General features: G+C 35.8%; 1 protein-coding gene across 1 annotated transcript; it reads right to left on the reverse strand.

Moving 5' to 3' along the window:
• Window positions 1–63: 63 nt before the first annotated feature.
• LOC149796984 (uncharacterized) lies at window positions 64–14170 on the reverse strand. Its single transcript, XM_089960678.1, has 7 exons — window positions 13994–14170; window positions 9265–9448; window positions 6924–7027; window positions 4838–4963; window positions 2983–3165; window positions 2229–2341; window positions 64–240 (listed from the first exon to the last, which is right to left on the reverse strand). The coding sequence occupies exons 1-7, from the start codon at window positions 14055–14057 to the stop codon at window positions 64–66; spliced, it is 951 nt and encodes a 316-aa protein (XP_089816804.1). The 5' UTR covers window positions 14058–14170.
• Between the last annotated feature and the right edge of the window lie 377 nt (window positions 14171–14547).

The raw sequence follows: 14547 nt of genomic DNA on the forward strand, positions 1-14547 counted from the left end.
ATTGCTAAACGGATTTACGGATAAAACTTTTCAGTAACAGCAATATACAGTTGGGTCAAATCATTATTTTATGATGGAATACAAAGTAGGCAACGAAATAAAAATCTTACAATAAGGCAACATCTCTAATTTTGCACCCATGTTCTGGCCATCATGGCGCTTCGCAAATGTTGTTGGAATCTGATATTCGGTACAGTTTTTTGGAACCATGGATGCCTTTCGACCGTCTGATGATATGGACTAATAATAATAATAATAATAATAATAATAATAATAATAACTACTATAATAATAATAATAATAATAATAATAATAATAATAATAATGGCAATAATAATGATAATAATAATAATAATAATAATAATAATAATAATAATAATAATAACAATAATGGCAATAATAATAATAATAATAATAATAATAATAATAATAATAATAACTACTATAATAATAATAATAATAATAATAATAATAATAATAATAACTACTATAATAATAATAATAATAATAATAATAATAATAATAATAATGGCAATAATAATAATAATGATAATAATAATAATAATAATAATAATAATAATAATAATAATAAAATTACTACTACTACTACTACTACTGCTAAAAATAGGGGCCCCGAGTGGCCGAGTGGTCTAAAGCGCTCTCCGTTACGGATCACTGCCATCTCACCTCTGTCTGCGTGGGTTCGAGTCTTGGATTCGGCTATTCGGCTAATGTGTGTATGTGAGAAAGCTTGCCAGTAGCTTCTCGTGGGTCGGTGGTTCTTTCCGGGGTTTTCCCGGTTTCTTCCACAATTAATACTGGCCGCCATGTATAGCCTATCGTGTGCTGAAAAATGGCGTTAAACCCTACAACAACAACAAAACAACAACTAAAACTAATAATCCAACTACTACTACTACTACTACTAATAATAATAATAATAATAATAAGGTTGAGGCACTTGGATATGGCTTCTGTGATTGCAAAAAGAATCAGAATGAGGAGGATATGTCAATGCAGCGCATTATTAGAAATTCATAGTCAAAGGTACGCGCAAGTGCATGGAACAAAGACGTGTCACTACAGCGCAGAGTGCTTAGGAGTCACGATCAGACAGTCTCCTGATCGGTGAGTGCAGCTAGCCATCCCAAAGTGAGCACCAAAATTGGCGACAATTTAACATTTCTCAAGGGACCGGGTTAATAAACATTTGACACATTATCAAGTTAGAGACAGTATCTGACAAGAAACGCTCGACTCCTATGGGATTTGATCATACAGACCGACCACAGGATACAGCACAGAGGTCAGGCAGACTGGTATACAAGGCGGGAATCTTGACGTTGATCTTAGACACAGCAGTAACACTTGACGCTCACGTTGCACTCACTGAATGAGTAAAACTAACACGATACAAATAACTTAGAAAGGTAAGTAAAATGTCGCCTAGATCGTACCAAATGTGACGGGAGTATTTTGAATAATCGCCCCAATTCACGTGACAGACTGAAAATGATATGAGTCGCAATAAAGCCATGCCTACTAGAGAGAGCGGCACTTCCTTGGCAATGGAATAATAATAATAATAATAATAATAATAATAATAATAATAATGATAATAATAACAATATTAATAACGACAAAATTAACAACAACGCGTGCCATAATACTCATTATCATCATTAATATTGAAGGATGTGATATCAAAGAATAAATAATATTCAGCTGTATGTTCTTTTGGACATGGTGTAATCTATCTTTGTCCTTCATTAGTTTGATAAAACAATGACGCAAAAGTGACTGCAGTATAAGAACACTGGAATTAGTCACTAGTTATCAACACATCTCTATATATTGACAGATAAAAAATTGTTCGTTAATTTAATAACTTACCTACTACAGGGAAATAAGGGGCCCCGGGTGGCCGAGTGGTCTAAAGCACTCACCGTTACGGATCACTGACATATCACCTCTGTTTGTGTGGGTTAGAGTCTCAGGATCGGCCAATGTGGTTATGTGAGAAAGCTTGCCGGTAGCTTCTCGTGGGTCGGTGGTTCTTTCCGGGGTTTGTCCGGGTTCTTCCTCCACCGTTTATACTGGTCGTCATATACAGCCTATTTTGTCCTGAAAAATGGCGCTAAACCCTATAACAACAACAACAGGGAAATATTTTACACACCTTTAGCTTTATTCTATTCACAGTTCTTCAAACCAAAGAATAAACTTACAAAACAGGTAAATCTGAAGGTCGTTAATTCATTAATATCAGAGTCGTTGTTGTACACCATGAAAAATGTGTTATTGGTTGAGATTGTTCCAACACACCAGACTTGGCCACCACCTGACATGGAAGAAAACGTAAAGGAAACTGTGAACTAACATTCTTAAAATAAATACATAACATGTTAATTTATCTACCAATTGAATTATACGCATTGGAAAATAACGTAAGTCACAAACTTGAGATAGGCGAACAAAATGATTGCAGTGAAAACTTATGACAGTCTTTGTTTTCTTATTGAATATCAGTTCCTCCTACAAACTAGTAATACTTTTGCAAGAACTGAGCTCCCAACGATCGAATTCATCCATTGGAAGATGAATGCTGGAACTGAAGTTTGAAACTTTCATTCGTTCTGTAAAGTTAAAGGAAATATTTTGAATAATGTATAGAATTAGATGGTAGAATTTACAGTTATAATTAGCGAACGGCATTTATACGACTTTAAATGGATAAACTCTGTATTTTAAAGTCTCGTCTTACTGTGGAAATATAATTTTCATCGAACGATGACTGAGGTGAGAAAAAGCTGACTTAGGTAGAGGGACAGCTAATTACTGAAACAAACGCTTACAGTTCAACAGGCTTGATATTATATACTGAATTCAGAACAATGCTAAATCATAGAAGTTTTACTTTAAAGATGTCCTGAGTAAAGATCATCAAGAATCGAATATCGAAACGTGGGTACTAAGTCTTACTCGAGTAGGCCATGATCTTATTACAGGTGGTATAGTTGAAAGTCATGGTCTGTCGGTCGCCGCATACCTGCCATTGGTCCAAGCTGCTATGGCAGTAGACTATTCCATCTGATCCGAAGTACGTGTAATCAAAGTTTCCGAGCACGGGGTTGGGGCAATATTGCCTGGCCTCCCATTCATACCCTGGGAATTAAAGTATTTTGCACAATTTTGCCTTATTAGACATAATTAAGTAGACATAATAATACATATGTAGCTTACGTTGGCATAGGAAAGGCAAACCTAAGGCCAGTAGACTCTGACAGCAAATTTTAAATTAAAACTTTTCTTGTTGTATTACATTTAATCTTTTTCAGTCTTTTAACAATATATTTAATTCTCTAAGTTACTAATATAGTATTCCTAAGTTACTGCATTTGTATGGTAAAATATGAACGAGTGTTTGCATGAATATACTGCACGACCTTGGGAGTGCAACATATCCATCCGACAAAACGAGTTCATATTTTCCCATACAAATGCAGTAACCTTTTCATCATATGCTCATTTTCTTATTCTACTAAAGGCTTAATTATGTAAACAAAAATACACTTCAAGAAGCAATGTAACTTAATTCATGCTGTAGTCCAAACTAAATACACAAGCGCAGATTCATCAGTACGCCACAACATTATTAATGCGCACATAACTCCGCCCAGATAAATTTGAACTTATTCGCACGCTACACATCACTTTCGAAAGAAAACGGCGTTTTGGTCTGCTTAAAATTGAAATTTAAAGTCATATTGTTAATGTAAGCTCATTGCAACAACTTTTCTATTTGGCTGGAATGAATAGAGTTTGGTAGTTTTGTCGATTCTACAAAATACCGTGATTATGGACTGGATTTATCTGTGTCAATTGTACATGAATTGTATCTGATTTCAGCAGCGAGGGAGCAGAGTGTTGACATCTGCAAGTGTGTTTCTGCTCCGTCATTGAATGTTTGGAATCATAATGTGGGAAAATATGAAGTCTTTCAATTGTAATTATCAAAAAGACGCTATGGAATATAATGTTAAGTCCATTTTGAGTGCGGTAAGGAGGATGTAGTTTCACATAGAATTTAGTTGAAATTGCAGCACAATTCTGAAATTTGTAATCAAGCTTTAGAACCCATGACATAGCTCATGTAATTCGGATTCGCAGGACTAATAAATTGCATTTCGAGGAAATTCAGGATGTAAAACTGTAAGTATATATTTTGCCATTCTTATTACCAGCTACAGGTGACACGTTTATGTCGTGTCACTTGCATCCAATTTGTAGGGACCGAACAATAGTATGGTATGACCTCTCTGGCATCTATCGCTAACCTAAATCCGAAACACTGGATCAAAAAAGTTAACGTGGAATATTGAAAAACAAATAATATCTGGCAGTCTACGAAACATATGCTTTATTTCATTCAGAAACACATTTAATCAAGCAAAACGTAAAGCGTCTACTTCTCGAGTGTACATGATTTGTTTACAAAGTAGTTCCTAATAGACTATTGGGCACACGTGTTATGCACGTGAGTGCAATATGAAGGTGAAATATTGCACGATTCTGACAATCTAAGTTAACGGAGACAAAATGAACATATAATAATGCCTCTTTTAGAAGCAAATAAGTATATGCTCTAGTAACACAAGCCAAGACAGAAATTTATCTAGATGAATACAGAGTTATCCTATGTCATTAATTATTTATTGTTTCAACCCTGAATAAAGTCAATAGTAATTAATTTTAAAGTGTTGATTTGAGAAGAAAGGCGATCAAATCAGATAACCTATCTCGCACGTCATGATAAAAAAGAGAAGAATCTTCAAACCTGATTTGATCAACATGTGGAATTGTTCCAAAGGTTCTTTAGAACTCGTGTTGCAGATGGTGCTCATATCAGCTGTTGCAGTCTCCGAATACCAGATTCTCTCCTCCGAAGCAATGCGCTGCTGAGCTTTATGTAAAACAAAATGGAACAAACTTTCACGAGACCTGTAAATGAATAATTAAGTGAAACCTTTGATCCCCAAATGATACAGGTGTTAATTACTTTACTGTTCATTTTACTGTACTGTCTGAAAATTCCTGTGACATATAGCAAGTTAATTATAATTCCTGCTTGATTAGGCATGTTTCGGCAGTGCGCCGACGAGGAACACATTTCACTTGGTAATTGGCTGACGGGTTCGAGCCCATGGTTTTGGTCATGTAAAGTCATTGTTCAGTTGCTCAGTATGGAAGAAGCGAGATGACTAATAGTTTGGATCCGACATACTTAGTAGCAGAAGTTTGGCGTAAGCTGACTGCAGACAGGAAATCGTCATTTTTGTTCCTACTACAGGATTCACTTGTTAAGGAAAACGTTTCCGCCTGACTAATTCTTGATCATCGAAGCAAATCACGGGCCAGAGTGCAGCTGGCTCGACTCGTTCAATTTTGAAACGTGATTCGTATTAAAACAGGTGTCTTGAATGTGCTGTTTGAGTATGTATGTATGTATGTATGTATGTATGTATGTATGTATGTATGTATGTATGTACGTACGTACGTATGTATGTATGTATGTATGTATGTATGTATGTATGTATGCAGGCAGTAGGTAGGTAGGTAGAAAAAACTCATAAGCTGCAGATTTATGCTGCATTTGTTTACATGCTTGATGCCTTATAGGTGAAAAACGTCGTGAATCTTCACAATTCAGCTCATCAGAGATGATCAGGCCCATCGTTTTAACAAAGCAAACGTGTTTGATCCCTACATATATTCAGATCTACTACTATTACTGGCGTACTAGGTAAGTACAAATGTAGAGAACATCTAGTAATATTAATTGTGTTCTATGTCCAGCTAAGATACCTTCCTTTGTTGACTATGTTTCGCTAACCAAGTGCAGAACGGTGAACTATCCGGAACTTGAAATTGTTTGTGGGCATGCTCATTGGAGCTAAGGGAGGTAATTTTAGGCGATACGATCAGTAACTCCGTTGGAACCGTGAAACCCCTTATACATTGCAGTTCAGGATCCTATTAATATCCTGCAACGTATAATAATATAATGGCCATGAGGTGAGATGACCCACTCATATTGAGTCTACTTATCATATACACGAATACATTTTATCACATGTTTCATTGATACAGGAGAATAGTGATTTCATGAAGAATTGTGCATATTATTTCAGAATATTATACATACAGATAAATCGTATAAAATTAATTGTAAATAAATTGCTGTAACATTATCAATCAGTTTAGCCTTTAGTTTCAATTTATGAACCAAAGTAGAATGTTAACAACAAACAATTTTTTTTATTTCAAATAATACAGTTACAATTAAAAAGTCGCACAGACAATACATTCAGTTCTAACACACTGACGCAAATTACGGTCCCTTCCAGTATTGCATCATTGTTGACTGATATTCTGAAATTGAACGAGATGATGCAGAGAAGGGGGGGGGGGTGAGGAGGAGGTTGGGGGAATGGGGGTAAGATAATGCTATTGCTCCACGCCCATGAACTCCCCCCCCCCCCGTAAACAACCGCAACATTCCCTATAGTAGTGTAATAAATCTGGAGTACGCCCATTTGGTTATAGCGCCCCGTTATAAGGAATTCTTAGATTTTTGTGATTACTTGTCTGATTATTGGAATTCGGTGCAATAGAAATAATCCTTTTCCCGAAATAATTGGCCAATTACTAGGAGCAAACATTATGGAGTAAAATGTTAATGAGTTTTCATGATGCCATGGTTCACTAGTAGTGAATTCAGGTCCAAACCGAATGAGTGTCCATGTTAAAATAAAGTCCCTACTAAAAGTACAATTTTACTTGCGTGTAAGTGGCATCCGAATGCAAACGACTTAGACCCTAATCTGCTGTCGTATAGTACATATTCAGACAATTTTACTTACGTTGTACGAGGTAGTAGTAGTAAGAATAATCAGTCACTTTTGTAAGCTGCATACACATGTAACCAGTGTAATTCACGCCATGAAATTTCACCGTCTGTAAGGATCTGTAAAATAAAAAAGCATGTTCTATAGCAGAGGTGGGCAAACTTTCCAGTGCAAGTGCCGCATACACAAATTTACACTTTGTCGCGGGCCGCATAGTTCATTACGTAAAATAATTAATATTTGAAATAGCAAAAACAAAAGGTTTGTCTAAATAGCATCATAATTAATTTTCAGTTGTTAATATGTTGTTAATATTTGAAAACTTAAACTTCAAAAGAAACACATTTATTTGATAAACAGAGTAACATAAACAGAGTCAGTGCGAATGATAACTTGTTTCTAGGCCGCATGAAAACCCTTGGAGGGCCGCATGAAAGCCCTTGGCTGGCCGCATGCGGCCCGTGGGCCGTAGTTTGCCCATCCTTGTTCTATAGAAATCAAAAACATAAAAGACTTAGAGTCTCTATACAGTTTTTATCTAAATAGTATGCGCAGATGAGCAATACACGTGAGTATGTGTTTGTATATCATGTGACGGTGAGATCAAGCAGTAACGAACTAACTCTGTGTGTGGGGAAGGGGCTGACGCGGCAGTTGCCTCTAAGGTCGGGGGGTGGGTCGGTGAAACCCATTTGGGTCTTCATTGTCGCCCCGGGAGCCATTTACCCTTATTACGCCACTGAGATCAAGGATAATAGGAAAATAGTCCATTATATAGATGCATATTCTTGGTTTCGTACTGACAAATTCAGATTTAGTTAGACTTATCCCGTTGCAAGACACGGATGAGAGAACCGCGTTGCTAATTTTATATGTGGTCACGCCTTAAGTGGTTCAATCCATGACAGATGAAATATTAATAATAATAATAATAATAATAATAATAATAATAATAATAATAATGAGGACTTTGTATAGCGCCTAATCTTTAGAAGCTCTAAGCGCTTTGCAACATCAGACAACACCTATAAGATAAAAAACATATATAATGATATGATTACAAAAACAAACACCAAGAAATTAGAAAACATAAAAATATTTAAGGCAGGAAACATTAGGTCTTTAAGTTTGTTCTTGCAGTCGAAAAAAGTGAGTTTTGAGAGCACTCTTGAATGGGATCTCTGTGTCTTTGTGTCTTAGTTCAGTGGGTAATTCATTCCACGTTGTTGGGCAGATGTCCATATGACTTTGTTTTCATCGTGGGAATAACGAGTATACGATTGTCAAAAGAGGAGCGTAAGTATCTTGCTGGTGTGTACACATGGGTGAGGTCGGATAGGTATGTTGGACTAGAGTCCGTCAGTGAAACGTAGCACAGAGAACAAATTTTGTGTTTGATTCTGGATCGAACGGATATCCAGTGTAGGGTACAGAGCAGCGGGGAGGTGTGCTCTGATCGTGGTACTCTAAGTATGATCCGAGCAGCTGTATTTTGAACTTTTTGAAGTTTCTGAAATATGATTGAAGACCACATCGCAGTTGAGTCATTCATGACCAAATATCTTATCCTCGTTAAATAAAGTTTAATAATAATAATAATAATAATAATAGTAATAATAGTAATAATGATAATAAAAATAATAATAATAATAATAATAATAATATTATTATTATTATTATTATTATTGTTATTATTATTATTATTATTATTATTATTATTATTATTATTATTATTATTATTATCATTATTATTATTGTTATAATAAGATGCAGTTCTAAATAAACAAAGGGTTTTACAGTTGATTTCATTTGACCTTTGCAAAGAAGAGGATACGAAATTTCATCGTTTTACAGCGATGAGTAAATATAATTAGAGAAATTGCTGCGAAAAAACTGTCAAATCAGTGAAGCGTGAATTATAGACATCCGATGGTCATACTTTTCTTCAAGTTCGTTTCTTCACCAAGAGTCGTAATTCGAAGTATGACAACATTTATAAAGGACAAAACCTGATATAAACTCAGAAATATTTACCAAGAATATAACAATATGTATGTACAAGGTTAATCCCCGTGTCCCTATTGCGATAGGGTAGTTGCTATGAAAACCACCCGAAACTGTTCGTTATTCAGGACCTAGGAAGGAAAATGTGGTAAGGTGCATTTGAAGGTTTACATACGTATTTATTGGTATATCTGTCGACGCCGACGCCATCTGTAGTACACAAACTTCTAAGAGGCGAGTTAATAAAACTATCTTTTATTTATGTGGATAAATTTAAGCAAAGGTACACACAGTTGTAAATATCAGCATGAAACTTACACACAATAATTGATTAACTGAGTGAAAAACTTACTTGAATACTAGGTACCCTTTCAACTCGTATGAACTTTCAATGAAGCATTCCCATTGGCTAATGTTTTGAAAGTAGGCTGTCGTCCGCCACCCAGACATCGTGTTATCGGTGAAGTTCAGGTCCCCTTTAGTGCTATCGCGCCATGCCGAGTTCCTAAACACGATGGGGAGCACGCAGGTTCCAGCTTAAATACACAAGAATTATTACTGAGACAAATTATTCTTGTTGATTATTGTATACTAAATAATATTATCTTAAGTTTACGACTAGTTGTAGAGAGGAAGAATATGGAAATATATCCAAAAAACCAGGTACTTTGGCATATAGACGTCGTATGAATGACGGAAAGTATATATATATATATATATATATATATATATATATATATATATATATATATATATATATATATATATATATATATATATATATATATATATATATATATATATATGACTCAGGTATTAGTGTTTCATTCAAGCGCCTAATCAGTAAATTGTGATTGATAGATGGATATGAAAACTTGTGATATGCATCCTGATGCAAATAAAATTTGTGAGGGATGCGAACAAGTAAACAAATGATTAGTTTGGAAAGATATATCATCACTTTCTTATCTTAAATAGTGATTCCATTGAAATCTATCATATCATATCTTTGATAGTGATTCCACTGAAATATATCGCATCATGCCTTTCATAGTGATTCCATTGAAATCTATCACATCATGTCTTTCATAGTGATTCCATTTAAATATATCACATCATGTCTTTGATAGGGATTCCACTGAAATATATCGTATCATGCCTTTCATAGTAATTGCATTGAAATATGTCACATCATGTCTTTCATATTGATTCCTTTGAAATATATATACCTCATGTCTTTCATAGTAATTCCATTGAAATATAGTATATCATGTCTTTCATAGTGATTCCATTGAAATATAACACATCATGTCTTTCATAGTAATTCCATAGAAATATATTATAACATGTCTTTCATAGTGATTCCATTGAAATATATATCATGTCTTTCATAGTAACTGCATTGAAATATATTATATCATGTCTTTCATTGCGGTTCCATTGAAAAATAATAATAATAATAATAATAATAATAATAATAATAATAATAATGAGTACTTTGTATAGCTCCTAATCTTTAGAAACTCTAAGCGCTTTACAACATTAGACAACACCTATAAGATAAAAAACATATAATGATATGATTACAAACACAAGCACCATGTTATTAGAAAACATAGAAAACACATGCTGAGAATATTTAAGGTAGGAAACATTAGGTCTTTAAGTTTGTTTTTGCAGTCGAAATAAGTGAATTTTGAGAGCACTCTTTAATGGGATCACTGTGTCTTTGTGTCTAAGTTCAGTGGGTAATTCATTCCACGTTGTTGGGCCGTGGTATGCAAAAGAACGCTGTCCATGTGACTTTGTTTTCATAGTGGGAATAATGAGTATACGATTGTCAGAAGAGGAGAGCGTAAGCGTCTTGCTGGTGTGTACACATGGGTGAGGTCGGATAGATATGTTGGACTAGAGTCCGTCAGTGAAACGTAGCACAGAGAACAAATTTTGTGTTTGATTCTGGATCGAATGGATAGCCAGTGTAGAGTACAGAGCAGCGGGGAGGTGTGCTCTGATCGTGGTACTCTAAGTATGATCCGAGCAGCTGTGTTTTGAACCTTTTGAAGTTTTTTGAGTAGATATTGAGATGAACCAACAAAATTGAGTTACAATAGTCCAGTCTTGAAAGTACTAATGAACACACAAGTATTTTACTGGCATCAACTGAAAGATATTTGCGAATGGAGCTAATGCGTCTCAGCTCAAGATATGCAGCCTTGCATATGTTCATGACATGTTGGTGCAGTGTGAGAGTACTGTCCAGAGTAACACCTAGGTTTCGTACTGATTGTGTGAATTTAATGTTGGTGTTGCTGATATTTATTTTTTGAGGTAAAGGATATGAATGAGAAAGTCTTGTGTAGTAATCAGTATGGCCTCAGTTTATCGTCATTCACCTGCAGCTTGTTACATGTCATCCAGGATTTCACATCAGAAATGCACCTCTCTACACCTCGGATGGTAGCATCAACTTCAGTTGGGTGGCTAGGTTTGTATATTTGGGTGTCATCAGCGTACAATTGGCGAGACACTGGATGATTATCTACGACACTTGAGAACGGCTGAGTGTATAGAATGAAGATAACAGGTCCAAGAACAGACCCCTGTGGAACACCACAACATAGATCAACTGGGCTGGGGTGTATTCCATCTGCGGACACTATTTGGGTCCTGTTGACCAAGTAGGACTTGAACCACAGTAAGGCTGTATCATGAATGCCAAATACATGCTGGAGACGGTGAAGTAATATATTATGGTCTATTGTGTCAAATGCTGCAGACAAATCAAAGAGGGTTAGGACTGTAATCTTTCCGCTATCCAATGCAGAGAGAATGTCATTAACTACTTTTAGAAGAGTATTTTCAGTACTGTGGCAAGGGCGATATGCAGTTTGTACATTGCTAAAAAAGACTGGTTGAATTCAGATGAGATACAAGCTGGGATATAACAACCTTTTCTAAGATTTTTTAATATGAATGGGAAATTAGAAACTGGGCGGTAGTTCTTTAAATCGTTATTGTCTAGTGTTGGTTTCTTCAGCAGAGGCTTTACAATGGCAGTTTTGAAAAATGATGGGAACTCCCCGGATGAGAGAGAGGTATTAATAACATTAGTTAGTGAAGGCAATACTGGATCTAAGCACTCAAGCAGCAGTGACTTTGGAATTGGATCAAGTTCACATCACTTTGGTGCACTCTTCATCAGGATTGTACGTACGAAATCCATAGAGACAGGTTCAATGCTGCTAATGGTTGCCGTTCAAATTCTGAATCCCAACTGTATGGTGACCACGAGTCATTTGAAATTGTGGTGTCAAGCTTATCTCTAATGGTTTGTACCTTGTCACAGAAGAAATTTGCAAAACATGTCCGGAAGGTCGACTGGAGAGAAGGTAGTTTGAAGTGGTGTAGATTTGTTCTTTGACATTAGCTTGTTAGTAATCTCGAAGAGCTCTTTGTAGCGAGAACTTTCCATGATCTTAGTAGTGTAGTGGGCTGATTTATCTGTATGGACTATATTTGTGACATTCTTCTTAGCAGCTTCATAGATTTGCTTATGATTAGTGAGTCTAGTGGAAAGCCAAAGCCTTTCAGCTTTACGGCGGTCTCTTTTAGCAGTGCGAAGCTGGTCCCTAACACTGCTATACCATGGAGAACACTTTAGAATTGATACTCTGCACTTGGTAGCTGGGCCATATTTGTCAAGCAATCAACGCAGGCAATTATCGAGTTGTTCTGCTGTAGGAGGTAAGCATGTTGTTAGGTTTTCATGGATGTCATGCACTAATTTGGTTCTATTTATCATACAGAGGTTTCTTTTAGTAGCAGATAATGGTGGAGGGTTAGGGACTGATACGTCAAGATGGCATATAATGCAGAAGTGATCTGATGCAAGTTCATGGGATACCAGGGAGGACCGGAGAATGTTATCATCAGGTCTATGAAGAATCCAGTCTAAAATGTGACCATGTTTATGATGGGTTGGTTAACAGACTGTTTGAGGTTGAAAACATTAATGGAATCTATGAGTTTTGATGTGTTTGGGCTTCCGGGACAGTCAAAGTGAAAGTTGAAATCTCCAAGAATAATCAGGTTGCCACCAAAGAATTTCCATACTCCAGCAGATTCGGAAACTGCTCAAAAAAGAGAGATTCAGTCAGCTTGTTTTTTCTACTAAGAGGAGGGCGGTATAGGCAGAAAGATGAACTGACCTTTGCTCCAGTGTGAGTGTGGTTTTGACTAGTTCAAACGATGTGTGGTCGAAATTGAATGCTGTGGTGTGGTTAAGACGGGGGAACGACTTCATGGAGTAACCAATGAGTGTTTAATCCGCACACTAGGGCTCATCGCCTGATGTTTTTAGCCATATTTCTGTCATGAAAAAGACGTCAATATTCTGATCGTTGATAAAATTAACTATTTCTGTGCGCTTTTCCGGCGGTCCGACTGAATGGGCATTGGATAATTCAGTACGCAGAGGTATCTCTTGGATAGTTGACACGAAGATTGACGAATTAATAGGGATTTAAAGTTTTAAATTGTCGAGCGGGAAAAAGGCATAAGGGAGATAACTGGAAATCTTCTTCCTGTTCTACGCCTGCCAGCTTTGAAACAACGTTTCCTTTTAGCTTCTGTTTACATTTAAGTAATGATGAATGTAGTCCCAGTTCGTTTAGTCTAGAGCACAATGTAGTGTGGAGAGCCAAGGAGTGGTCATTTAAAGCAATTAATTGTTCTCGATTCCAAAACAAGGAGATGAAGAAACACATACGAACTGAACAGCCAATACATAATGAACATAAAAACCTAGACGAAGACAGCCAACATGTCTTTCATAGCCATTCCATTGAAATATATCACATCATGTCTTTCATAGTAATTCCATTGAAATATATCACATTACGTCGATATCAAATAGTTTAGATATTATTACATTAAATATTGTAAACAACATTGGTATTTTAATAAAATTAAATGTCATCTGAATGTTTCCCGATATTTTACCTTGCATTAAGTACAAATATTTCTTATAACCAGTTAATACTTTCATGTGTAGGTTTCATAAATAAAATTTAACTTACCCGCCTTTTGAAGGTAAACAACAAGACACTGAGAGATGCCGATCAAAATCAAATTCAAGTTCATTCCAGAAAGATACAGATCAACTATTCCGTCAGATAGTGTATTTGCATACTTAAGGAATGACTAAGATGTTGGTTGTTTTGTTTATCCAGTCCTTCGATAATTTGAATACATTCACCCAATAATAATGGGACAGGGGACCAGGATTGTTTTGAACTATACGAGGGCAGTGCCTTACTAACCCATTTATGAATCCTACCAGACGAACTCCACAGTATTAGGTGTTAAATGCTCTTTTCTTGTCAACGTGCGTGATAGGTTGACACACTTTTGCACGGTGGTCAGATTAGGAAAGGTATCAAAATAATTTTTATTGTCTTTATAGTGTAGTCCCGGTTTTCATCATTTTCTTTCTTTTAACCTTAACTAATTGTGTTATGAGCACTTGCAATCGATGAGATGTACGTATTTATCAATCATCTTAAAGTTTCAATTATCCTTAATCTGTTGAAAGCTGATGTCAGATAATATACATGAACTGGGCATTGAAATT

The sequence above is a fragment of the Sinohyriopsis cumingii genome, chromosome 6, assembly GCF_028554795.1.
Source record: "Sinohyriopsis cumingii isolate HCF-2022 chromosome 6, ASM2855479v2, whole genome shotgun sequence".
Lineage (NCBI taxonomy): Eukaryota > Metazoa > Mollusca > Bivalvia > Unionida > Unionidae > Sinohyriopsis > Sinohyriopsis cumingii.